This window comes from Tenrec ecaudatus, chromosome 11 (assembly GCF_050624435.1).
Source record: "Tenrec ecaudatus isolate mTenEca1 chromosome 11, mTenEca1.hap1, whole genome shotgun sequence".
NCBI classification, from domain to species: Eukaryota; Metazoa; Chordata; class Mammalia; order Afrosoricida; family Tenrecidae; genus Tenrec; species Tenrec ecaudatus.
The window spans coordinates 84,555,157-84,582,315 of record NC_134540.1 but is presented as its reverse complement, the minus strand read 5'-3'; the positions used below and the strand labels follow the sequence as shown (position 1 = coordinate 84,582,315).

At 48.0% G+C, this 27,159-nt stretch overlaps 1 protein-coding gene and 1 pseudogene across 5 annotated transcripts in view; both read right to left on the bottom strand.

Annotated features, from left to right (window-relative positions):
- The window catches only part of SH3RF3 (SH3 domain containing ring finger 3), a 508,325-nt gene that overhangs the window by 41,266 nt on the left and 439,900 nt on the right, over positions 1-27,159 (bottom strand). For all 5 annotated transcript variants that reach the window (XM_075563366.1, XM_075563369.1, XM_075563364.1 and 2 more), the window contains one exon: positions 16,941-17,275. In XM_075563366.1, coding sequence (XP_075419481.1) covers positions 16,941-17,275 — 335 coding nt within the window. The remainder of the gene's footprint in view (positions 1-16,940; positions 17,276-27,159) is intronic.
- On the bottom strand, positions 21,969-23,336 carry LOC142461554 (alpha-1,6-mannosyl-glycoprotein 2-beta-N-acetylglucosaminyltransferase-like; annotated as a pseudogene).

The window sequence follows — 27,159 nt, the reverse complement described above, 5'->3', positions numbered from 1 at the left end:
TCTGTTTAGAATTAAGAATTCGCCCCCAAAGAGACTCTCTAAGCTGCAGCTTTATGTAGCATTTGTAAGAGAACATCAATCATACTACTTGCTGGTTGGGTTTCCTGAGCTTCGTTGAGTTCTCCTTAATCCAAGTACACAAAACCAGCACTACAAGGCACTTCTGGACCATCTGCGGCCAGTTCCAACCAGAACCTGAGCTGGAAGAAATATGTGAAGGACACACTATGAATATTATTTTCTAAATGGACTAAGTTTTATGGTCCCATAAAATAAAATAAAATTAATTTAATAGGCGCACAAAAGACCATTAAATTATACAGTCCACAGAAGACCATTGGCATGGCCCCTGACAACCTTTTATTTCACTGTAAGGCTCTCTGTCAACAATGATGGAGCTCTGTATACAGAAAAAGAAGACAAAACAAAACGGGTGAATAAGCAAATGTGATGAAGAAAGCGGATGGTGCCTGGCTATCAAAAGGTATAGTATCTGGGGTCTTAAAAGCTTAAAGGTAAAAAAGCAGCCATCTAGCTCAGAAGCAACAAAGTCCACGTGGAAGAACACACCAGCCCATGTGATCACGAGGTACCAAAGGGATCGGTTATCAGGCATCAAAGAACAAAGTGCGATCAAGAGGTGTCAAAGGGATCATCAGAAAAAAAAATCTTACCATAGTGAATGAGTGGGGGAGTGCAGAGTGGAGACCCAAAGCCCATTTGTCGGCCACTGGAGATCCCCTTGCAGAGGGGTCTTGGGGAGGAGATGAGCCAGTCAAGGTGCAATGTAGCGACGATGAAACAGACAACTTTCCTCTAATTCTTAAATGCCCACCCCTTGCTCCCAAACTATCATGATCAGAATTCTACCTTGCAAGTCTGGCTAGACCAGAGGATGTACACTGGTCCAGATAGAAACTGGAAACACAGGGAATCCAGGGAGGATGAGCCCTTCAGGACCAGTTTTGTGAGTGGTGATGCTGGGAGGGTAGAGGGAGAATGGGTTGGAAAGAGGGAACCAATTAGAAGGATCTACATGTGACCTCCTCCCTGGGGGACGGGCAACAGAAAAGTGGGTGAAGGGAGACATCGGACAGGGCAAGGTATGACAAAACAATAATTTATAAATTATCAAGGGCTCATACGGGAGGTGGGGGAAGCAGAGAGGGAGGGGAAAATGAGGACCTGGTGCCAGGAACTTAAGTGGAGAGCAAATGTTTTGAGAATGATGAGGGCAATGAATGTGCAAATGAGCTTTACACAATTGATGAATGTATGGATTGTGATAAGAGTTGTATGAGCCCCTAATAAAACGATAAAAAAAGAGGTGGCACCATTAGACCAGGAGTTCTAATCCCAAAGCAAAACAAATAGGGATCAGTAAGTCTACAGGAGGATCTGGCACATCGCAGGCAGAAGCCATCCATCCAGGGGCTCCAGGCTTCAGGGTGGAGGGGATTGTTGTGTACTTGGATACTAGTAGTTAGAACTAATACCTAGAAGGAATACCAGTTAATAGGACTACATTCTAATTTATGTCAACCATTAATGCTGGAGATGAAGAAATTATAGCTTCACACCAACGTTCGCAGTCTAAAATTGAACAAACACATAATCAAGGTGCTCTGATAACTACTGGCTGTTGGAAATAAAAGGTTAGTAACAAAGAAGGAGGATCCGCTAGAAATGATGCCAGAGATCACAAGATAACATTTTGCAAGACTAATCACTTATTCATTGGAATGACCTATTTCAACAACACAAACTGTACATGTGGACATCATCAGATTCAGCAGACAGGAAACAAGTCAACGACATCTGTGGGAAGAGACAGAGACGTTCAGTATCAGTCAGAACAAGGTCAGAGGCCGCTGCAGAACAGATTACTGGTTTTTCATATGCAACTTGAAGTTTAACTTGACGGGCTAAAGTCTGCCCTTAAGGATATCCCACCTGAATTTAGAGACCATCTCAGGAATAGAGTTGATGCGCCGCACACTAATGAACAACGACCAAGTGAGTTGCGGGATGACATTAAGGCGTTATACACAAAGAAAGAAAAAGGTCATTAAGAAGAGAGGAGATTTAGAAAAGACCAAAATGGCCATCAGCAGAGACTCTGATCATAGAAGAGCTGAAGTGAGTGGAAGAAATAATGGATTAAAAGAGACAAAGAGAAGATTTCAAAGGACGGCCCGAAAAGACAAATTAAAGAACAATAATGAAATATGCAAAGGCCTGGTTTGAGGAAATCAAAAAGGAGCAACACGCTTGGCATTTCCCAAGATGAAAGAACTGAACGAAACATTTCAACTCGGAGCTGCAATATGGACGGGTTCTATGGGCAAAATACCTAATAGCGCAGTAAGCAGAGTCACGGTACTGAAAAGGATGGGATGCTGCGGGTGTGGGCCTCTCAGGGTGGGCGCCAGGCAGGGATGGAGGGTGGAAAGCTGTTAAGACCATTCGTTCCTCTGTAGCCTATGTAGCTCAGGGTTTTGTTGTTTGGTTGCTTTTTGTCCAAAAAGGCATATAAAACAGATCACCGATACCACTTAAAAATGTATGAAACGTTATATGCAGCTGGTAACCCAGGGAGGCCACCTCTGACTTGGAAGGCAGTCTCCGTTTTAAAGCCGGTGAGCGTTAGCAAGCTTCACTGTGAGTCACAGACCTGAATTCTGCTCCTTCTTTGTAACTGGATGGGGGTAATTACTTGTGCTGTGGATGGAAGACTGCCAGCTCTCTGTTTTCCACGTAGACAGTGATATTTTGCTTTCTGCTCCCTCTAGGGCTGGGTGAGACCATGCCTCCAGTTTTGACCAATTAAGTTGTGAGCAAATGTGATATATGTCACTTTGGGGCGAAAACATGCCACTGCTAGTGGGACATCTTCCCGAGGTCTCCTTCCTTCTGCTATGACAGCCAAGAATGCTCAAGGTAGTGGCAGGTCCATTAGCCTGTGTCCTGGAAGGAGGTGACAGAAATGAGAAACTTCAGCCAAATGGGAAAAGACATGAGGAGGTTTGTGCGAGAAATAAGCCTTGGCTTAAGATCCTAATGCTTTGGGTATATGTGTTGCTACAGCATAACCTATCATATCCTAACAGGTAGACAGTCTGCATCATGGCCGCATCAGAAATGCAAGTGGCAAAGTATCATCCAATCAGCGTGATGCTCTGTTTGAAGGACTGATCCTGTAACAGAGATGCAAGTCATGGCGAGTTTTCCTTTTTATTCTAAAATCTATATGTCCCCTTATCTCTCTGTACAAGTTTGCTGATGTGTACGTCTCAATAACATTTTAGTATGTAAATCTGTCCACCTCGATACGATTAGATCATAATCAAAAGATGAAAAGTTTGCTTTTGTTTGGGTAACCCTGCTCTTGATTGTCCCCTCTCCTAGGTAACTGGAGGCTTGCTTTCTGGCACTAGAGATATAAATTATAGATCTATCCAATCAGCGTGTACTCTTACTTTCTGGCTTTTTACTTAGATAATTTGGGACATGCCTACATAGATAGATATGTATCTGCAACCAGTTCCTTTTGTAATCAATTGTGAGTTTGTACCGTAATTTAGTCTGTTGATGGCACTGGAGTTGTTTTCAACTTTTGACAGTTACAAACAAAGTTGTTATGACTCTGCCCACGCATGTCTTTGTCAGGCAGGGGCTTTCAATTCTCTTGGGGAAATAGCTATGAGTAGAAGGCTTGGGTTAGATGGTAGGTAGCTGGTTACCTTCTGGAGAAATTGTTAAATTATTTTCCAAAGTGGTTATACCATTTTATGTTTTTACCAGCAGTGCATGAGAGCTCCCTGTCTAATTCTTTAAATTTCAGTCTTAGTTTTACTCGGTGACTATGAACACACACACACACACACACACACACACACACACACACACACACACACACACACACACACACCCTCAATCTATGTGGACTGCCAGAAGAACAAGCAAATCTGTCTTGGAAGAAGTACAGCCAGAATGTCCCTAGAAGCAAGCATGGTGAGATATCGTCTCAAGTACTTTGGTCGTACGATCAGACCAGTCCCTGGAAAATGACCTTCTGCCTAGCCAAGTGGAAGGGCAGTGAAAATGGGGAAGGCTGTCGATGAGATGGATTCACTCGGTGGCTGCAACAATGGGCTCACACCTAAGAACAATCATGAGGATGATGCCCAACCGGGGGGGTTTGGTCCTATTGTGCATGGGGTCACTATGGGCCACAACGGACCAACAGCCCGTCACGGTAGCAATAACACGTCTATGCACTTCTTAAAGAGTAAGTTTTCTTACAGAAAATAACAACAAAGCAATTCTAGTCTTATCTTCGTTACAAAATGGTTCTCTTGCTTCTGAGGTTAAACTGGTTATCTTCCTCAGCCCTCCCTTTTCTCATCTTTAAAATGACTGTACTGGTGCTTACGCTGCACGGACTTTTCAAGAGTGAATGGGTCTCCCGCCTCCAACCCGTCCTCATCACTTACGGCAAACTCACTTGGCTCACCGCCACTTGACCAATAGGTCACAACCCAGGAGAAAGGGTCCAAATCAACCAGACTCACTGCCACTGAGTCAAGTCAGACTCATAGCAACCCTACAGGGCAGGGAAGGGCTGCTCCTGTGGGTGTCTGAGACGCTAACTCTTTACGGGAGTAGAAAGCCTCGTCTTTCTTCCGCAGAGCGGCTGGTGGTTTCACACAGCTGACTTGGTGGTGGGGAGCCCAATCCAGAGCCACCGTGCCACCAGGGCTCCTCAGGATAAAGTGTAGACATCTGCCTTTGTAGTCCCCTGGGGCCTTCTGTGCCCCCTGGTGCCCACTTTGGGAAGTACTGGTTTACAGAGATTTTTTTTTTTAATTGTAATAAAGATTTTTTATCGGTGGTTCTTACAACTCTCAGAACAATGCAGACATCAATTGTATCAACACATTTGTATCTATGTTGCCATCATCATTTCCAAAACATTTTCTTTCTACCAGAGACCCTTGGTGTCAGCTCCCCCCTTTTCCCCTCCCTCCCTCACCCTCTCACCCTCATGAGCCCTTGATAATTTATACATTATTTTTATTTTCACATCCAGCCTCCCTGCCTCCATTCTTGCCCCTCTCGGCTTCACCCAGGGGTCACAGTGGTAGATCAGAAAGGGTCAATCTGATCATATCACTCCAACTAAAACCGCCCAAAAGTTTCTGCTCTATTTCCATTTGAATCCAACCTTCTCACCCTTCCTGGGCTGGTTCTGCTGACCTCCTTGTCATCTGCTGCCTCTCTTCCTCCCCCTCCCCACCCCCCATCTCTCTTCCTCCTTTTTTGTTTTTCCAAATATATTTAATATGCAAACTTGTTGCTCCCCCAGGGTCTTGATTGCTGCTCCTCCCTGTCTGGACGGGGCCTTTCCCTCTTGAAAAGCTCCTTCATTTCTTCACTTAGGGATCTGCATAGACTGTCCATTCCCATATGTGCAGACTCGGAGGCCCCCGGGGGCAGTTCTACTCTGCCTTCCAGGGTCATGATGAGTCAGCACGGAGTTCATGGCCTCGAGAGGATTTGTTGTTTGTTTTGAGCACACTTGTCCTCTAACCTGCTACTTGGCTGCCCTTTCTTTATTCTGCTTATCAACATCTGAAACCTTCTGACCCACTCTTCGCGCATGCATTTCTGTAGCTCCCAGGAGGCCAGCGCAGGGACCCTGCCCATCTGGCTCGCCGCAGGGTCGCAGGGTCCAGAGGCACAACTAGGACGGAGAAGGGGCTCAGGGAGTCGCTTTGGAGGCCCAGGAGGGGTCTGGGGCAGTGGGAACAAAGTTGAATGAGGACTGCTTGGTGACAGGCACTGGCTTAACCCAGATTTTAAACTGCTTTTAGGAGGATGACTTCCAATAGCAGAAAGGCTATTTTCAGGAGAGGGAGACTAATTTTAGATTGTGAGGTGGTAGAGCGGGCTCAGGGGATGGCCCCTGTGGGGTGGGAGAGTCAGATTCAGTGAGAGAATGAACTCTCCTCATTTTTAGACATTGGCCCGACAACAGAATGGATTCCTTCATTAAGCAGGTGCCTTTGTCACTGGAGGCATTTCAGCAAAATCCGAAGGGTTCTCCAGAAATGCTGCTGGCAGGACCGCTGGGCTCGGGAGGGGCAGTGGGTCTGCCCAGTGTGGATGGCATCGAAGGCCCCTGTCTCTGCTACCAGCTGCTGCTGACTCGGGCGACTCCCTGTGTGCCAGGGTAGCACTGCGCACCACAGGACGTCCAAGGGCGATTCTCCAAGAACCATGCCAGGCCTTTCTTCAGCGACACCGCCCACCTTTCCATTAGCAGCCCTGCTCCTAAGCTGTTTGCAGTACCCGGGGACTCCCTGCCTGTGTGAAGCCCTGGTAAGGGCACGAGAGTTTCACAGCCTCTCTGAAATATCTTCTTGCCAGGAGCACTTTCTACAGGTGTATTTTCCTGCAAGAAGACTGTGAAAGTTCGCCTCCTGAAAGAGCCTTACCCCGAAGCCCAGCTCAGGACTAGAAGGCTTACCAGAAGGGAAAGTGAGCCCTTCTGCAGGGGGGCTTGCTGATTGCAGTCCATCCTGAGAAATGGACAGTGGCCTTGGGCCCTCAAGCATCGCTTGGGGCATACTTCTTCTCTTTTGTCCCCCACCATTTTATTGGCAAGTGACTTACAGATCCAATTCAAGAGTTCAATCATTCAGTCCTATCATGGAGCGTTGTACCATCACGCCCACATCACTTTTAGTGCGCATCCCCCTCCCCCATGGTTTAATCGCCTTTACGATGATTTATGCAATCACAATCCGTTCTGCTGCCCCTCCCCCTCCCATCTTCATTGGTGACTGCTGAAGGCCCCTCTCCCTACCTCTCCCCCTCCCCCTTTGTATTCCCTACGTCTCTTGTATCTGTAATTATCATCATGCACCCACTCCTCCTGGGGGCACACTTCTTAAGGATCTTAATACTTTTCTAATACACATGGTTGAAGCTGTGTCTGTCTCCGTTTTCCGTTGTTTTTGGGGAATTTGCTTCATTGCAAAGGAAAGAACTGGGAACATTCCCTCCTTGGCTCCAAATCATGGAGAACATTATCGATTGGTCCTCGTGGCTTCCAAAATGCTGACTCGTCGTAACTCAGCTGCTCAACACCCAGAGATCTGACGCGATTCCTACTTCCTTCCCCTCACAGGGCCTGTGAGCCACACATAACCTGGTGAGCCCAAACCCCCAGGCCACCCCTGGGAGCACCCTGCGCGCAGGCAGGACTAGGCGGCAGGCACTGCTGAAAACAGCGCATGCAGCAAGAAGTCTTGACCGACACGCCATCAGCTTGGGCTCCATCTCTCAGGCTTTCATATAAGTGGTAACCCCTGGAATATTTTAGCCATGCTTCGATGAAACACCTCACATTGTCTTCTACTGATAGGAATCGATAATTACTTTTCATACTCTCCCATGGGTCGTTAGCCAAAGCCATTGTTCTGATTTTCATATTTAACAATGCGACATGCAGGGATTTGTCTACGGTCGTATTAAGTGGCGAAGAGAACCGATCAGTGATGAGGGCAGGTCCTGACGGCCGGCACTCACCCCTGCGAGGCTCCTCTTACCAAGAGATCCTAAAGCAGTAACTGTTCCCATAAACTGACCTGTTTGTTCTGCTGGAGAGACCGAGAGCGAGAATCCTCAGAAAAGATTCACGAGCTTCATTTGAACCGCATGCAAATGTACCTTGTCATTCATTAAGATCTGGCCTGGAAGGAGTTATTAAGCAGGCAACATACCAGGCAACCCCAAATCAAGCCTACCCCAAGGGTGACTCCAGCCCAGACTGAAGGATAGAGGGGCACTCTCTTAGCCAGCAGTGCTGGTGATGTAATGGCTTCCTGGTTGGGCTGCAAAGCCCAAGGTCCGCAGTTTGACCCCACCCGTCTCTCCCAGGGAGAAAGGGGAAGCTTTCTACTCCCCAAAGAGTTAGTTACAGCTCAGAAACCCACAGGGCAGGGCTACTCTGGACTAACTCAAGGGCAGAGTCTGCTTTTCTTTCTTTTAAAAATTATTTATTCTTCTGGTCTTAACCCACTGATGTCAAAGAGTATTTCCTACCGCCTGGCCGTCAACAAGATGAAATAAAGACACGCGAAACGATCACACCAAGCTGCTCTCTGCAGGCCTTGCCCTGCGTGACGTGGCTCAAATGGAAACCGCCCACAAGTCCCCGGGCCTATGTGGAGAGCCCCGGGGAGCTGGCGCTGGTCGGTGGGGTTCCATCGGTAGGGGTCATCCTCTGGTGTGGTTAATGGGGTGGGTGCCCGTGCTTTTCTTTCGAACTCATTCCATATCCGGAGTTTCTCTGGGCCCGGGACACTGGACAAAAGATCCCCTGTCCTTGTGAGAGAGGCGAGGTGGGCACGTCCACTGAAAGGGCAGGCGGCCCCAGCCGCAGACTTTCACGATCGAGCAGAGCGGGAAATCAGCATGTCCAGCAGCTCAGAGATGTCTGCTGGCCGCCACCCGACAGGTCATTATCTTGACCTCCTGGTTGTCCTGGAGAGGCGGCCGGTAGTTAATGGCAAACTTTGAGATGGCGACAGAATTCAATCCTTTTCCATCTCTGGAGTTTATTACTGTTGTGGAAACTTGGTTTAATGCTTTGCAGAGGAAAGCCCGAGTTTTACTGAAATCGTTTTCTTGGGCCGCATCCATTGCTTGGGCTAAACGTCAGACGCTGGAGCCTTAAAAAATAAAAAACATCCCTTTACATCTGCGCTTTCTGGTGGGCAGAGGGACACTGAACCAGAAGCAGAATGTGTCTGGAGAGATGTATAAACAGTACTTCACAAAGAGATTGCACTAACCCAGTAGGGCCTGCTTTTGACTAGCCGACCACGATCGACCTCAGCTTTCCGAAGCCTTTCCTCAATGGCAAAGCCATACCTCTTTCCCCTTTATATAGATGCCTCAGTGACACACCGCTTCCTTCAGATATCTTACATATCTCTCAGCTTCCTATCTATGCCTCGCTCATAATTCTTAGGGGGATGGGTCTGGCCTTCCAATTAGCCACCCCAAAATATTAATTTCTAATATTTTTGTTCCAACTACTCTACGAAGGACCTAAGGGGCCAGTTTACTCCTCCCATCAACTCCAACAAGGAAACAGATTCACATATATATGTATTTAACTCTCATGAGTTAGGTGGGGGCTTACATTTCAGATCATCATCTTTTTAATTGTGGTTTGAGACAATTTAAACATCAAACCTCCCATCGTTTGCCCTGTCCCCTCCCTTTTTGAAATCTCCTCTCCCTCCTGTGGAATATTGTCTTCCCCTTCTCCCTAGCTGATTTCTGCTGCTAAGGCAAAGGAGTTTTGCTCAGTCATATGGTTAATATACAGAAGCCCCCGCATTCCGACCACACAGCCAGGTTTCAGATCCACCTTTTATGCTAATTATGTGTGTCTTCTCTCTTTGAACTTACGTTTTCATCATTTTTGATTCCATAGTGGTCCCTGCTTCCCTCAATCATCCCTTACCATATGCTGCCACTCAATGGCATGAGCCCTCTGTACCCAGGGGTGAAGCTGGCCGACAGGAAGAGAGGAGAAGGACTCGTGCATTCAGCTGCCCATCGTTCGGCCTGCTGTTCCCTTGGGCAGGTCACCTGGCCTCTCTGGATCTCCAAATCAACACCCCCACTCACAAACCAGCTGAGCACGGCCATCGGCTCTGAAGCACATGGGATCAACTCTTACCCCAGGACCAATGGTTTCTATGAGGGACTGGAGTGATGAACCTGACCTATATCTCCTTCCAGGAAGAAGGCAACAAATAGAAGGCTCTAGGTCCTCAGGGTAGCCAGCAAAGGCCCCGTCAGGCCAGGGCCAGGGCCAGGTGGCCATCACCCTCTCTAACCCCCAGAGGATCGGATTCAGCATGGGGGGTTCACAAGTCTTTCACAGTCTATGACGGGGAACTGTGAGGATGAGGGTGTTGCGCCTCGTCACCTGGGAGGTGACATTCTATCAGCATGTCCCCTTCTAAAAGATAAAATCAAGCCAGCCCCCCCATAAAACCCAAGAACCAAACCCCTACCCCAAAACAACAACAAAAAAAACCCCTAATGAAAAACAAAACCAAAATGCCTGTGAAACTTCAGAATGCTCTTGTTTTGACAGCTGGGATTTGTGCTTTTAGAATGGGTTCATTTTCAGTCTGGAAATTATTCATCAGCCACATGCCAACTTCTCTCACCCTGCAGAACCCCAATCTCAACCCACCGCCGTCAAGTGGATTCTGAGTCACAGGAGCCTTTGCTAGGGCTCCAGAGGATGTGAAACTTTAAGGGGGCTGACGGTCTCATGGCTTTGACTCAGAGTGGCTGCGGGATTTGAACTGCCGATCCTAGGACTGACACTGGCGCTCATCTGACAATGCTTCAGGGGCTCCTTTGTCTGCAGAAAGCAGGAAGCCTTAAGGGAGAGCGGAGGAGTGGATCCCAAAGCACCAGATCTCCATGCTGCCTGGGCGCGCTCTGTAGCTACAGCCCACACAGGGGTCAGGAAGGAGGCTCCCTCTGCTGAGGCCAGGCCTGGTGACTCACCAGCTCTCGGCAACATGAGCAGCATGTGGTGGGCAGCACTGCCCGGCAAGTGTGTCCCGGGGTGGACACGAGGCTTTCAGGGGCCCTGCTGACCATCTGACTCCTCAGTGGCTCATTTGTGGGGGCTGAGACCCTGGTGTTCACTGAATCTCCACAGGCCAGCTCACCCTGGGTCTTTCAAGCCAAGCCATCGTCCTTCCACCATGCTTCACTTTACCAACACGCTTTTGGGTGGAGGATTCCCAAATGCGTGTGTCTGACCCTCAAGCAAACATTCGGTTAACATCTGCCCCCTGCCCTCCGTCCACTCCTCAAGATCAGTGTGGGGATGCAGTCTGAGCTGGAATCTACCTCTGGGCTTTCTCAAGCCCAGGCCGTTCCCACCTCTGACTTTAATATCTGGGAACCAATCAAGGGCAGCATGACATTTCCCCCGACGCTGGCTGGGTTTCACAGGCTTAACGCAGACAGTGTGTGATTGCAGGAATGCATGTGCCTGCTTTAAAATTGGAAACACATTGGCAGCCACGGAGAAGCGGGATTCCAGGATTTGCGGCAGCCCGCTCCCCATCCCAGTCTGCAGTGTAGAAATGGCAAAAGCAACGGCATTCGGACCCAAGGAGAAGATACACCCAGACAGCGGGGTGATTCACTGCAGAAAAATGCCGCCTGGCTGCTGAAGGGGAGTCACCTTCCAGTTTGCTGTAGCCGCCGCTCTCCTGGGTGCATGAAACATCACGGCTGTCACAGTCTTCCCCGGTACCAAGAAAACCAAATCACTGCTGTCGAGTCGGTGCCAATTCATGCCGACCCGATAGGCCAGGGTGGCACTGACCCTGCAGGTTTCTGAGACAGAGCGTGGAAAGCCCCGTCTCTCGCCCATCTTCTGCAACAGGTGCTCCTGTTCTTTATCGAGGCGCAGTTCCGTGGTAGCATCCTCACCTTCCGTTCCAGAGAGCTGGGCTAGACTCCTGGTCAATGCACCTGTCTTCCTGGACGCTTGCATGTGGCCATGGTGCTAAACAGGTTGCAGCTGAACTTCCAAGCTAAGATAGACTAGGAAGAAAGGCCAGGTGATCGTCACTCTGTGACCCATCATGGGGAGGAGCCTGGAGCTGGACATTTCACCAAGGGACTCCTGGGCATGTCCAACACACCTACAGGGACACACTCCACGTGGCTGGGGAGGCCACCCAGCGCTAGCACATGGGTGCAGACAGAGCAGAGAAGGAGGAGTTGGGGGGGACAGGACACGCTCCCCGCTGGCACTGTGTGATCTCAGGCCAGTCTCTCAACATCTCTGAGCCTCAGCAGCGGCATTACAAACGAGGAGCTTAGTGAGAAGAACTGTGGGGCTCCGTCCAGTCACAGTCTACTCTTCCAGTGTTTCCCAAAGTGGCCGTGTCTTGTGGGGACAAAGCAGACCCCGACACTTTATCCTGGTTAAGGACTACAGTACAAACGCTTTCAGTTACCAGGAGGCCACAGAGCCTTTAAACATGTTTTCCTTCCTGAAAAGGGGCGGTAGGATGAACATGTTCGGGCGCCTGTGCACTAGTCTGTGAGACTTTACCTAGCTCATCTATGAACGGAAAGTTCACATTCTTTTGACCTTTTGATTTTCAAGTATCAAGAATGTACCTTAAGTCACGGGACTGAAAACTGACTGGCAGCAGTTTTTCCAGCTCACTTTTGTCTGCAAATAGAGGGTGTTTCTAGCTTCAGAAAGTGAGTGAGACACCCTTAGGGGCTGTCCTCCGTCTTACAATGACCCGTAGTAAGAGGCATGTTTTCTTTTGGGGCTCAGCAGCAAACGTCTCCCCAAGAGATGCATGCTTACCTCTACTGTGCGCTATATACCTGCTGGATTCTACCCCGCTTCCTTGGATCCGCCCTCTCTTATTTGAGAAGAAATAGTGCTCCGGATCCCCTACGTGGGCTTTATCCCCTACGTGGACCCCGGAGTGTGTTATAACTAGTAGTGTGAAAAACAGTGGCTGTAGAGACTTCACAGGAGGGTAAGCCCCCTGGGGAAAGCTAACAAAGCTAACCCAGTAGCTGGATCATCAGCCAGAAAGGAGGCAGCAGTAGGGCTCTCCCAAGGTGGGGTCCCAACAGGAAAGGCAGCAGCGGGTCTGAGAAAGGAAGGAGCAAGCTAAGAGTCCTTTGATCAAGCTTGCACCGCTCCCTCCACCAGACTTCCAGGAAGCATGTAGCTTTCCAGGAAAAAGGGGAGGGGGGTGCAGCATCATGTTGGCCTGGCCACAAAGGCAGCTCCTGAGGGGAGCAGATGTGACTGGGGTGGGTGGGTGGGGACTGTGCACACTTGGGCAGAGACCCAGAATCCAGCAGATCCCCCCACCCCCCTAGAATCCAGTTCAGGACTCAAGGGAGAGAACGAGCCAATATCCCATCAGCACTTGCATCCTCCCCAAAGGCTCCTACTCCAAGGTCAGTCCAAACTCACTCAATCGCATTGCCATCCATTCAGTCCTGACTCATGGAGACCTCAGGTGTTTCAGAGTGGGACTTCCCTGTAGCCTCTTCCTTTACGCAGGCAGATCACCAGGCCTCTCTTTCGCGGCACCACTGGGTAGGTGTTCAACCTTCAGGTATAAACTGTTTGTACCATTCAGGAGCCTTATACTCAGACAAGCAGGGCTGGTGCCCAATCACCAGGGGCTCACCAGGAGCGGAGCACGGCCTCCCAGCAACCCCAGCAGGAATAGGTGAAACATGCACTAGGCTTCCATCTCCACATCCAGAGGATGTCTGAACACAAATCTCCCACGCTTCTGGAAGACAATTATGCCCACCTGCCCCTACCCAGGAGCCCCATTAACCACTGCCTGCTCTCTCTCTCTCTCTCTCTCTCTTTCTCTCTCTCTCTCTCTCTCTCTCGCCTATTTAGAAGCGTCTGGATCCGATTTCAGCAGAGCTCGGCACGGCGCAAGCCCACGGCACACTGAGGTTTGGGTCTCAATGGACAGCAGAGCTGGAGAGCTCGTTGTCTTTTCCTGAGGAAAATTCAATAACAGACACAGCCCAGAGAATCCTCCCAAATATTAAATACTTTTTCCATAATTAGACACGTGCACATCTGAGACGGAGCTACCCAGAAATAGACTAGAAGTGGACAGCTATGTGTTTGTAGAGTTGGTAAGGCCTGATCCCCTACGGGTACGGTGGGGAGCAGGGGCTGGCAGCTCTGAGAGCGAGTGGCCTCCGCCCCGGCCCCTGCGGGCAGAGCAATAGGCACAGTGATGCCCGCCGCTGCCGCGCTGCTCACTCACGAGCCTCTGAGTCTCAGGACCAGGAATGCAACAACCAGTGTCTTGTCCCTTGGGCTAAAAATGGCAACTGCTGCAGACACTTAAACCGTGCTGTAAACTGGGGGAACTCAACTGGGGACTCAGGTGGTGAAGGCATTCACAGGTGGTTTCTCCAACCGATGGTTGGTGTTCCCCCCCCCCCCCCCTTTTGTGGATGAAGTGAGAAGTGAAAACCACCACACCGCAGATGCACGTCTCTGTGGGAGGCTGGAGTATTGTTATGACTATTGATATGTGCTCCTCTGTTCTCAGGACGGTCATTCCTATTGGCTACTTGGAAGAGTATAGTGTGGTAGCTACATCATCTGTTGTCAATTTGAGACTTAAGAGTGAAGGGGTGGAGAGTTCAGCCTCATCTGTAAGTGCTAAGGAGATAACTAGCTTATTAGAGGCGGGGCACGCACTCACTCCCTGTGATACATTCCTGCTGAGAAAGCACATGGAGGTATACCAGGACCCTGGAGCTGGAGGAGCCACGTGGAGACCCTACACCAGTGCTGAGATGCTTCCACTGCCACTGGATCTACATGATTTTCCACCCAATGGCCTGTGATTTTCATGTGTTGCGTGAGTCTGAAGAGGAATTTATAGATTGCTATCAGACATATGGGTTAATATTGGACGTAGGGACTTGATCTGGACTGGGATGGGATGTTTTCTTAATATTTAATTGCTCTTTGATACAAAGTTCTCTCTTACACACACGTGTGTCAATGAATTTGTTTCTCTAGTCAACCCAGACTAACACATACAGTGTGTGTTCAACCCAGAGCTTGGTTGCGTATCAGGCTGGTGCAGGCCCTATGCACTCCTGCTACTAGAGGCCAGCTCAAGGGACTGCTGGAGGAAGCACGCCTGCCTCTTGAGAAGGATGCTAAGTGGTCAAGTTTTCTACATTCCAACTAAGAACAAGGGCTTCCTTCCAAGTTGCATTTAATCAACCGGGACACGTTGGGCGCCTGTTGGACTTAACTGCTCTTTGCTGATGCACGAGGGTGGCTAGCACAGTGTAACCCTTGGGTGAAAGCAAACTATTTGCTGAGTGTCTTAAGAGCCTGGGAATGTTGAAAGCAGATCGCCAGCCTGGTTCTCATTAGCTACACACTTAAGAGGGCAACACAGCGAACAATCTCTCTCCTGATAACGATTCCTAAAAGCCTGAAATCCCATTCAGTAAAGAGTCAGTCCCATGTAACCACTCCTATCTGTTTCACAAAGTAGACAAAAGGATGTTTTTTTTTGGTGGAGGAGGAAAGAATTAGGAATGTTTATATAAATATTGATGGCCTCCACCATTTACAAGTCTGGTTCCCGGTTTGTTTTGTTTTGTTTCTTGCTCAGCTGCTTGGAAGGCTCCTGAGAGCTCGTCTTCTGGGAAGGACGGTCTGAGTCAGAGCAGAGGATGGTAAGCTCCACCTCTGCTGCCTGAGACACAGCCCTGTCTTAGAGCAAGGGCTGAAGAGTGCAAGGCGGCAGATTCAAGAGGGAACTGCTTTTCCAGCAGATACATGCACGGCACGCTGAACAGCCCTTTCGCTTCCTGCCCACACAACGTGTTGACCTCAAGGAGCTGGAATCAAGAGCAGCAGGCAGCCGTAGTTCCACCCAGTCAACTCCAGGAGCGACACATCCTCTGGACCAGACTGGGTAGATAGGATGTAGCCCCCCGGTTGTCTGGCTTGGGCACATCACTGGGATCTACCTGGGCTACTGCTAGGGACACAGGTGAGGAGCCAGGTGGGTCTGCCTCGAGGGATCCCTGGGAAGATGAGTGAGGAACCATTGCTGGTGGTGTCCCCGGGCCAGGACTTGGGACCAGCCGAGGGCTGTCCTCACTCTAAAGACATAGCTTCTTATAGAGGGTGCTCATCTCAATGGTGGCTAACACCCCTTCATCAAAAGAGTGATTTTTAGATGAAAATGGCCTAAAAGATCTATAGACTAACGAGAAGGATAAACAAATAAGCAGGTACTAATTCCCACTCCTGGTGGTCCCAGTGCACTGGAGTAGAGCTGAGATGCGCTAGGGTTTCAATGGCTGGGGTTTGGGCAGCAGGTCATCAATTATTTCTTCCTGGTGGACAGGAAGTTCTAGCCCCTTGGCTAGCAGAGATAAGGAGACAGTACCCAAACGGTTCACCCCGCCAGGCCAGCAAGCAGCGGCCCGAAGCTGAAGATCGAGCTGGATGCTGTCCAACATGGCGGTCACAGGCAGCACTGACAGGAACCTGGTCTGATTTGAGTTATGCACATGTGTCACAAACACATTGGATTTCAAAGACTTAACCGTAAAACAGTAAACATGAACTCTCGTGAACATTTGTATGTGTGTGTGTGTGTGTGTGTGTGTGTGTGTGTGTAGATACCACAGGAGGGGGCTTCAAAAAGTCTGAGGAAAAGCCAAATAAAAAGCTAGTGGAATCTCTCCACGGCCTTTCTGTGCCCACACACGCAGTTGCATATTCATCGTGACAATATCCTGGAATGTGGACATTAGTAATTGTTATTAACAGACTGGATATATATCACAGCAATTTTCCAAAAGATGGAACTCAAGTGTCAGGTGGAAGGGAAATTTTTTCCGCCCTATAGAAAAACAGACAGAAATGCTAGTGGTGTCGTGGTTCCTTGTTGAGCTCCTAACTGCCAAGTGTGAAGTTTGAAACCACCTGCTGCTCCTCAGGAGAAAGCCTGGGCTTTCTACTCCCATAAAGAATGGCTCTCATAAGGGCTTTCTACTCCCATAAGAAACCCACAGGGGCAGTTCCACCCTGACCTACGGGGTTGCTGTGAGTCGGCATCAACGCCATGGCGGTGAGTTTGGTTTTGGGTTTGGTAGAGAAACCGGCCTCCCTGAATTCCACTCCAAGGAGGGGCTGTGAGCTCATGGGGCCCCTGTCTGTCACTCACCTGGGGCATCTGTGGGTAGGAGCTTCTAGGACAACCAGCATGTCGCTGCCGCAGGGCTTGAATACCTACGGGGTCATTGGCACATACCTTTTCATTTTTCTTCTCCTCTGCTTTACATCCTGTGTTGGTGGGGCTGGATGTCAACAGGCCGCCGATGTGGCCCCCTCCGACCTCCCCATTGAGGTTGGCAGCACTGACGTTTGGGGGTGTGATGGCTGACGCTGCTGACGTGAGGGGGATGATAGGCCGGGGACACTGGGCCCCCACGACCATCTGGATCGGAGACTGGTGGACGTGCTGCGGGGACACCACGGAGTGGGGCCTGAGGCTGGCAGCTGGCAGGCGGGATGGAGAATTCTGGGTGCGCAAGGGCGACACTGTGGCAGTTGGTCGGTCCTGAGCCTGGGCTGAGGAGTGGGCAGCTGGAACGCAGAGTGGGAGACAAAACAGGAACAAACAGTGAGCCCGTGACCAGCAACCCCGGGTGGACGCAGTTTCTTTTCTCGGGGTCATTCTCTGCAGGGTCGCGGGCTCTCATGGAAGCCGCTCCAGAAACGCTGCAGTCATGAACCCCCTCCTGCACAGAAGCAGGCCCCGAGGCTGCACAACACTCAAAATATAATCCTAGCCTTCCGAAGCCCAAGTCCTGGGGGCAGGGGTATGCGTGGGGGGTGGGGTGGGGGTGGTGGCTGCAAAGACTCAAAGCAGCCCTTCCCTGGGGAGAGCTAACATGTCATCGCCAAGGTTGCACAGAAAGCCCGGCCATGCACGCACGGGAGGTCTCCCATGCTACTTCTCTGCTGTAACGAACCAGGGGACCCACATTCCTTAAGAAACCCTTGCTAAGAAACACAGTCAAGGAGTCTCGTAAAAGTCTCAAGAAACCCCAAATTATTACGCACCAGAGCATGTCCACGATACCCGGTTAAACGCCAGGCTGCTGAGCAAGAGGCTGATGGTTCAAATCCACCCAGGCATCTCAGAAGAGAGGCCTGGTGACTGATTCCTCAAAGACCACACACATTTAAAAGTGTAGCCCAGTGTTGCTGGTTTTGACCAAGGAGGAAGGGTGTCCTGAGACTAGGAAGGTGGATGGCCTCCCCAGATTGGAAAAGGCCAGGAAGGGATTTCGCCATTGGACCTTGGGAAGGAATGTGGTTCTTCCCATACATTTCAGCTGTAAGAGAGCCTTTTCAGCCCTGGCTACCTGGATAATAAATTTGTGTTTTAAACGGAAAACAAAGGAAAACACCCCAGGGGGGCACAGTCTACTATGGGCCACGTGGGGCCACCATGAGTGTGACTTGGCTTGTGCGCATCTTTAACCATTAAGTGTCAGCCACTTTGAAGAATCGCCCTCTTAGGAATTACAGGCGAGGCGCATGAAAGGAAGGAATATATGTCACCATGGGAATTATAATTTGTAACCCGGGAGTGGCTTATAACACGGGGAGACACAGGTCATGGCCTTAGGCATTACTTCTGACTTCAGTGTTCCTTTGAACACGATGCAAATCAGATTCAGTTCTATGTGCACCGTTGTGCCTGAGAAAACATCACATACTACCCTGCAGTTATTTCTCCTTCCAAAATCCGTGGCATTCATGGTTCCAATAACAGAAACACACACACACACACAACTATGCCTTGAATATATAATGCACTCATAAATCTTAACTGCATTTCCTGGGTATGTTAAATAATTTCGCAAAACAAACAAAACTCACTCCATCTGTGAATCAGGCCTTCTTCCCCCTAACAGAGCTGTGTGGGACTAGCTTGGGAGATCTAATTATGTGATCACGAATCCTTCAGGACTGGCTGTGGCATCCGCTGCTTCTACGGGGTGAAATATATAAAGGCTGATTTATGTTTTGTACAAAATTATGCAGGGCTTTGGATGGGTTGAAAACCCAGGGCATTTGAATCCTCACGAAATGTGCCTCCACATTATAAACGGAAGAACAGGTTGGGCAATTATGCAGATCAATTAAGCCATTGGGGTCATTTAATCACCCTTGAGGTAACCCCCTGAGTTGGAAGGGGCGCTCCTCGGGGGGCAATTTATTTGCCTTTCCCCTGATGTCTGAACTCTCCTTCACCCCGGCCAAGCACCCCCTCAGATGGAGAAATTACTGCTCACTCAGGGAAGAGCAATTACACTTTGGCCCTCAGAAATTCAATCTCCAAGGGCTGGATGAGGCTTTCCTGTCAGGAGACTTTCTATAGCTCACCTCTCCCTTCTGGCTAGCTTCTGTAAAATACTCCAACCCTCCTTCCTCATATCCTTGCCCTTGCTCCGTCTGAAGCTCCTGGGGTCCTGCAAACCATGGACGTGCTGTGCTGGTGAATGGAAGGGTGACAGTTCAAATCTGTCACTGGGACCTCAGAAAAAAAACTCCCTAGCAAGCTGATTTCCTCTCCCGCCAACTTTTATTATCTTGTTATGACTGAGAGCATACAGAGTGAAGTGAACAACAATCCCACGGTGTCGACCTGGACAACGACAATGATGTCGCTGGCCTGCGTGGAGTGGTGCAAACCTTCTCAGCCCGCTTTTCCGAGTGGTAACCCCGCTATTCACGTCCCGCTCCGCCCTCACTCTTGTCCACGGGATCCTATACAGACGGCTCCTCAAAGAGCATAATGCTGATTGCAAATGCCTTTTTCATAGGTAAAGGAAGCAAGTGTTTGGATTTAAGAAGACTTCTGGCATACTTTTGGTTTAAATGTTGAAAGTTTATCTCAGGGCACTCGTTCTGGGGGTTTATCCACCCTCTATGGCTCCAAAGAGTCTTGATCTCATAGAATTTGAAATTCTGTTCTGCATTTCTTCCCTGTGGGTGAGAATTCTTTGACAAAAATGTTCAGTATTGGTAGCCGGGCACCATCCAGTTCTTCTGGTCTCCTGGTAAAGGAGGCAGCTGCTCATGGAGGCCAGGCACCACACATCCCATCGCCTCCTCCTCCCGAGGCTCCTTTCTGTGCTGATCCAGAGGCCTGGAGACTACTTGCAATGCTTTGGATGGCTGCTTGCAAGCTTATAGACTCCAGGCGCTACACAATGAACTATAAGATAGATCAGAAGTATTAAACATGTGATTAGGCCAATTAACTGGGATGTCCCAAGACACCATGACCCTAAATCCCCCAACCGAGAAACCAAATCCCATGTTGTGTTTGATTGTACATAAGTAGCCTTAACAGTTACACCTTTCTGAGTGTGGTTTCTAAACATATCCATCACATAGCTTACACTTGTTCACATTTTTGCAGAAGTACAGCTTATTACTAGTATTTACAATAATTGGCTGTGCACTCATATTCTTAATGAATACAGAGTTAGCCTCGCTTTCCTCTCTCCTTCCAAGACTTCCTGGCCACTAATTAACTTTGATGTATATACGAGGGGGTACCCCGCAAAAAAACTGGAATATTTTTTCAAAGCTATGTGTTTAAATTTTAGAAAACAACCTTATCACCATCAAAATACTCTCCATTACACTTAATACATTGGTCAAATCTGCGATTCCATCCTGGGAAACATTTTTCAAACTCATCTGTTTGGATGGCTGACGGCAAAGCCCTCATTTTTTCACCTCTTATATGTTGTCAAATCACTGTCCTTTCATGTCCCTCTTCATTTGCAGAAATGAAAAGAAGTCAGGTGAGTGGGGCAGGAGAGGCATGCTGTTTTGTGCCAAAAACTGGCACACTGAGATGGCTGTGTGAGCAGGTGCACTGTCGTGGTGGCAAATTCAGTCCCGTCTGCCACAAATCAGGCCTTTTTTTTTGTCGCACTGTTATGCAAACTTTTCAGAACCTCTAAACAGAAAGCTTGATTAACAGTCTGACCTGGTGGGCTGAACTCCAATACACTACAAGGCAACATTTTTGTCCATTTGGGAAGTTGACGGACATCCAGAATGAGGTTTGTCATCAATCGACATTTCACCTCTTGGAATGAGAAAAACACTCATACACTTGAGTTTTTCCCATAGCGCTGTCCTTGCAAGCTGTGTTCAACATCACAACAGTTTCTGTGGCATTTTTCCAAAGCAGGAAACAAAATTTCACAGCCGCATGCTGTTCTCTTCAATCGGCCATCACAAAAACGAAGTTTGAGCCTTTTATGTAGATTCACTGTGACCAGAGAGAACCTTCCCAGGTGACGCCACTGGGCTCACTAGCTCAGAATGAATTCCTTGATGCTTGCCTAGTGGGAAAAAATGTGTACTACGAAATGGCCGCTCCTAGCCAGCTCAATTCTGTTTCTTGGGGTGGGGGTACCCCTTGTATGCTTGCCTCTTCTTGCCCTTTAGTAAAAGATGAGGTCATAATTCCATTGTATGTGTGTAGCACATTTGTTTATCCATTCATCTGTGGATGGGCATTTAGGTTGTTTCCATCTTTTGGCTACTGTAAATAGTGTTATCAGGAGCACTAGTGTACAAGTGCTTTCAAAGCTTTGGGGTGTTTACCCGGAAACAGAATTGATGGCTCATGTGGCAGTTCCATTTTTCATGCTTTCAGTAACTACGGCAGTTTTCCACAGTGGCAAAAACCATCTTGCATTCCCACCAGCAACAAGTACAGGCTCCAGTTTCCCCACATGCTTGCCAAAAATTGTTGTTTACTGGCTTATAAAAATCCTAGCCATCCTGGGGGGGGGGGTGAAACTGTATCTCATTCTGGTTTTGATTTACCATTTCTGACAGCTAATGTTGATGAGCATTAACTCATGAGCTAAGTCCTCTTTGTTGAAAGTTTACCCAAGTCTTCTGCCCACTTTATGACTGGGTTGTTTGTTCTTCTGCTGTTAAATTGTCAATGTTAACAGCATTTTAATGATTAAATTCTGCATTCTAGTTATCAGATGTATTTAAGCTATTAGATTTTTGGCTTTTCACTTTTTTGGTAAGGTCTTTTAATGAACAGATGTTTTAATTTCATGAGGTTAGTTTTGTCTTTTGTTGTTTGTGCTTTTGTTATTCTATTAGACAATCCATTGTTGAAAGCTAGGCCTCACAAAACCGCCCCTGTTGGTTGTTCTTAGAATTTAATCGTTTAGTTTGTTCATTTAACTACATAACCCCCTTTCTCCCCTAAACCCTTTTATTCAACTACAGATCCTGTTTGGATAAATATCAAAAACAAGACTGTCATTTTAATTTTTGTAACCGATCTTTCACTGCAGTCTTCTGTAACGTTTAGAGAGTTCATGGTCCCTGATGTCTCAGCTCCCATAGTAAGCCTCTCATTGATAATCAGAGCTTCTGGAAACATGTCCTGTTGGTTATTATGTAAGAGCGACTCACATTGCACACTCGGGGTGGATGGCCTACAGGCTTTCTTATGGTGCAAACCACAGTCCCCGCACGAAAAATCTGCACTTCCCAGAATTTTGGAAGACCAAATCCAGTCGAGTATTGAAGAGTCCAGTCCCAGTTATAAACATGGTAAGTACAGAACGTGCCGGTGCACTCCATCCGTTTCTGATAGGCGTCCCGGGTCAAGGCTAGACCCATACTGTGCTCTGTGGGTTTCCGAGTTTTCACATCTACTATCAGCAAGGCCATCAAAACTCGGCTGGCAGTGTAGGTCCCCAGGGAGAGCACACCAAGCTCAGGGCTCTCTTGCTGCTTCAACTCCCACATCTTCTTGGAAACATGGTAGAAGTCCGGGGCTAAGTAGTGATCCTCCTCTCGGAAAAGTATAAGGCCGGCATAGTCTCGAAGCACTTTGACCCTTTCCCACGCAAAATGCAGCTTCCACCACCATTGGTGTTTGGTTGGTTTGGGAGAACTTGGCCTCTCGATAATAGCCAAGGGAGTTGGGATACTCAGCGTGAATGCACCCCATCTTCACAGCTGCGTTCTTCTCCAGGTCCCTGGGGGCAATCTCAGGGGTCACCGCTGAGAAACTCGTGGGGGGTACAATTGGATGCTGAACGGAAAGAACACCTGCAGGACTTTACAGAAATCCACTCCAGCGATCATCTGATTGATCTCTGTGGACCAGAAGTCATGGCTGAACACGAAGAGGAAGTTGTCCAGGCCATGGGCTTTCTGAGGTGAGTCCAGTAGCAATCAGAGGGACTGGTTGTGCACCTGGACGACCAACACTAGCTCCTGGGGCGCCCAGCTACCAGCCTTGTCTACATTTCTCAGGGTTTGGTACACCAGAGAGGGTACCAAAGCGTCAGGTTGTCCCCTTGAGCTGAGGGACAGCTGAATCCTTGGAGACCCTGCGGATGCCCACTGACAGTGGGTGCTCCCCACCCTGACTGCTTGCCACCCGCCGCCGTTCAGCATACTGCAGCAGCGGCAGAGATAGGGCCTGGTTCTTCCTTTGTCGCCCATTGCTGCTTCACAAGACGAAACCGACGGCAGCCACCAGGAAGGTCAGGGTCAGCACCTTCCTCTTGTAGATGGGGAACCTCAAGGTCTCCAGGGCTGAGCACTCGGAGAGGGCCGGTGGCATCGGCACGAAGGGGCTGGTGACCCAGTGTCGACTTTTGTCTCGGCCCGTGGCACTGGCCCTGCAGCTGTCCTTGCTAGCTTATCCTGGGCCTTGGAGGTCTAAGGGCCCCGGAGGTCTCAGCTCCCTTATGTTGTCGGTCCAGGCTCCGCTGCTGGCAGCCGTGGCTCAGCATCACCTCCATCCTTTACATTCTGGACCCCAGGTGCAGAAGCAGTCATGCTGCAGCCCCACTGCACCCCTGTTCTGTTACCTGTGCCTCCACTGGCCCTGAGCCCTCTGTGCTCCCATCCTCGCAGGGGCGCGGGCTGCCAGGACCCCGCAACGCTGCCTCCACCCAGTCGGGCGTGGATTGTTCTGACCCCAATTAAAAAAAAATTTTTTTTTAGGTATGGTGTGAGGCAGGGACCCTGTTTCGTTTTTCTGCATGTAGAAATCAAATGCTTCCAGCACCATTTATTAAAAAGGATTTTCTTTCTCCACTGAATTATTTTAATAGCATTGCCAAAATTCAGTTGATCATAGATATATCGGTTTATTTCTTGATCCTCAATCCCATGTCATGGGTCTATGTGTCTGTTATGAAACCAGTACCAGACTGTTTGGTGTTGTCGTGGGTTACACATTGTGTTGCTAACTACAACGTCAGCAGTTCGAAATCCCCAAGCTGTTCCATGGGAGAAAAGGAGGCTTTCTATTTCTTAACAGTCTCAGAAGCCCACAGGGGCAGTTGCCTACTGCCCTACAGGCAGTGTCTCTATGAGTTAGTTTGGCCTCGTGGCAGTGAGTTTGGTCTTGGTTTATACCAAATCAAAATTATAGTGAATCTATAAGGCAAGTATGTATTTGTCCACAAGATTTCAAGACTGGATTTTTAGGGAAACAAACATTTTTTCTCTAGTGGTGTAAAGGTGGTTTGGGAACCTTCCAGTTAGCAGCCCAACATGTTAATGATTACGTAAGCAGGGTTATTTGGTAGCTGCACATTTTTAAATTGGGAAATGGGGGTCCTTCTGCATTGTTCTCTTTCAACATTGCTTTACTTGATTGAAGCCGCTTGCCATTCCATATTAAGTTGAGGATTGTTTTTTTTTTTTACATTTTCTATTAAAAAGCTGGTGGAGTTTGTTCAGGGTTGTGTTGGATTTGTAGATCACTTTAGTAGTGCGGCCATCTTAACAGTGTTAAGTCTTTCAATCCATGAACAGGGAATATATGTCCATTTATTTAGGTTTTCATTAATATCTATTGTAAAAATCATTTTATTAGGGGCTTGTACAGCTCTTATCACAATCCATACATCCATCCATTGTGTCAAACACATTTGTACATTTGTTGCCATCATCATTCTCAAAACATTTGCTTTCTACTTGAGCCCTTAGTATCAGCTCTTCACTTCCTAACCCTCTCCTCCCTCCCTCATGAAACCTTGGCAAGTTATAAATTATTATTATTTTTCATATCTTACACTGACCAATGTCTCCCTTTATACACTTTTCTGTTGTCTGTCCCCCTAGGTGGGCGTTATATATAGATCCTTGTGATCGGTTCCCCCTTTCTCTCCCTACCTTCTCCTTCCCCTCCTGGTATCTCTACTCTCATTATTGGTCCTGAGGGGTTTACCTGTCCTGGATTCCCTGTGTTTCCAGCTCATATCTGTAGCCATGTACATTCTCTGATCTAGCCAGATCTGTAAGGTAGAATTGGGATCATGATAGTGAAGGGGAAGAAGCAGTAAAGAACTAGAGAAAAGTTGTATGTTTCATTGGTGCTATACGGCACCCTGACTGGCTCGTGTCTTTCTTGTAACCCTTCTGTGAGGGGATGCCCAACTGTCTACAGATGGACTTTGGTTCTCCGCTCCGCACTCCCCCTCATTCACATTGATATAATTTTTGTTCTGCGTCTGTGATGCCTGATACCTGATCCTATTGACACCTCATGATCACACAGGTTGGTGTGCTTCTTCCATGTGGACTTTGTTGCTTCTCAGTTAGATGGCCACTTGTTTATCTTTAAGCCTTTAAGCCCCCAGATGCTGGATCTTTTGATAGCTGGGCACCGTCAGCTTTCTTCACCACATTTGTTTATGCACCCGTTTTGTCCTCATTGATCATCTTGGGAAGGTGAGCATCATAAAATGGCAGGTTATTAGGTAAGTGTTCTTGCATTGAGGGAGTACTTGAGTGGAGGCCCAATGTCTGTCTGCTACTTTAATACTTACCATATATGTACATAGCTCTATTCCCCTCTCCTTATATATAAATATATTTACATATGTACATGCCTGTATTTAGACCTCTATAAATGTCCTACCTTCTTGTTCTTTCCTCTATTTCCTTTTACTTTTCTCTTGTCCCACTATCATGTTTGGCCTTCTTTTCAGTGACATTGCCCTTGATCAAGCCCTACCAGACATCCTACGCTCTCCTCACCATCAATTAACATCTTTAAGCAATATTTCTTTTCTTTGTATATATCCTTTACATACCTGTTCAGATTTTAGTCTCTTACATGCTATTGTAAAAGCTGAAAGGTTTTTATGATCTGAAGAGAAACCAGAGTATGCTAGATGCTATTGTAAATGGAAGTGCTTCCTTCATTTCCCTTCCAGATCTCTTATTGCTAGTGTATGGAAATGCAGTTGATTTTTTACTTAATAATTTTGAATTGGGTGAAGGTTTATTGACCAGATCAGTTTTCCGCCCAACAATTCATACATAGTTGTTTCATCTTATTCATTGCAATCTCCATGATGTAACAATACTCTTCCACCTCCTATCTGTTTCTGTTCCTCTTTCTTTCCTAACCCTTCTGAACTTTGTCCTGGGGGAAATGTTGCCCTTTTGACCTTGAATGGCTGATAGTTCTAAGGGGTGCATGCCTCACTAATGCTACCATAGACCTGACTAATGTTTGACTGAAAATTGAGCCATAGAGTGAATTCGGTTCTGGACTTGGCTTCTTTTCCTTTGTTCTGCTGTTGTGGAACAGGACTAAGGTTGGTTTGCTTATATTGAGCCAGCCCTGCTTTCTGGAAATAAACCCCACTTGGTTATGGTGCATGCTGGTGGTCTACTTTCGAGAAAACTTTCACTGAGTTTTACTCTGACACATAAGGGGTCAACAGGTGTTTAAAGAGACCTAATGCCTATTGTTTTTGTCCCTTTCACTCAGCTTTCTGGCTGTATCACAAACAACAGATACGTCACCTCAGAGACCAGGTGCTGGCCATCTCCTTTATAAAGACTATCCTTTCCCAGATGGATGTGTAAAGGAGCCCCTTAACTGCTTTGCATGCTACTTTCCCAGACATACAGTACAGTGAGCTGTCTTCAAGCTATAATATAGCCTCCCTTTATCATTTTAATTTTTCTTTTTATGCTCTGATGTTTATTTCCTTCCAAGCGACATATCTCTGTTTAATAGACTGCATCAATTATTTCTTTATTATATATTGATTATGCAGTGCGTATCTTCCCCAATAAAATGCTGGCTCCATGAAACAGAACACTGGGCTGATCTCTCCCAAACAACTAGAGTGGTGGTGTCTGGCATTTAGCATCCTTTGGACATGTCCCAAGAGACCAGTGCCTGGATAAGGCCATCATGCTTGGCAAAGTAACGGGGCAGCAAAAAGGAAGACATTCCACAAGAGGGACTGATCCAGTGGATACATCAATGGGCCCAAACATAAGAACAATTGTGAGGATGGCACAGGATGGGGCAGTGCATTGTTCTGCCATCTACATAGGGGTGCTATGTGTCAGAAGACTTGACGGCACCTAACAACAACAACATCTATCTCTATCTGTATCATCTCTCT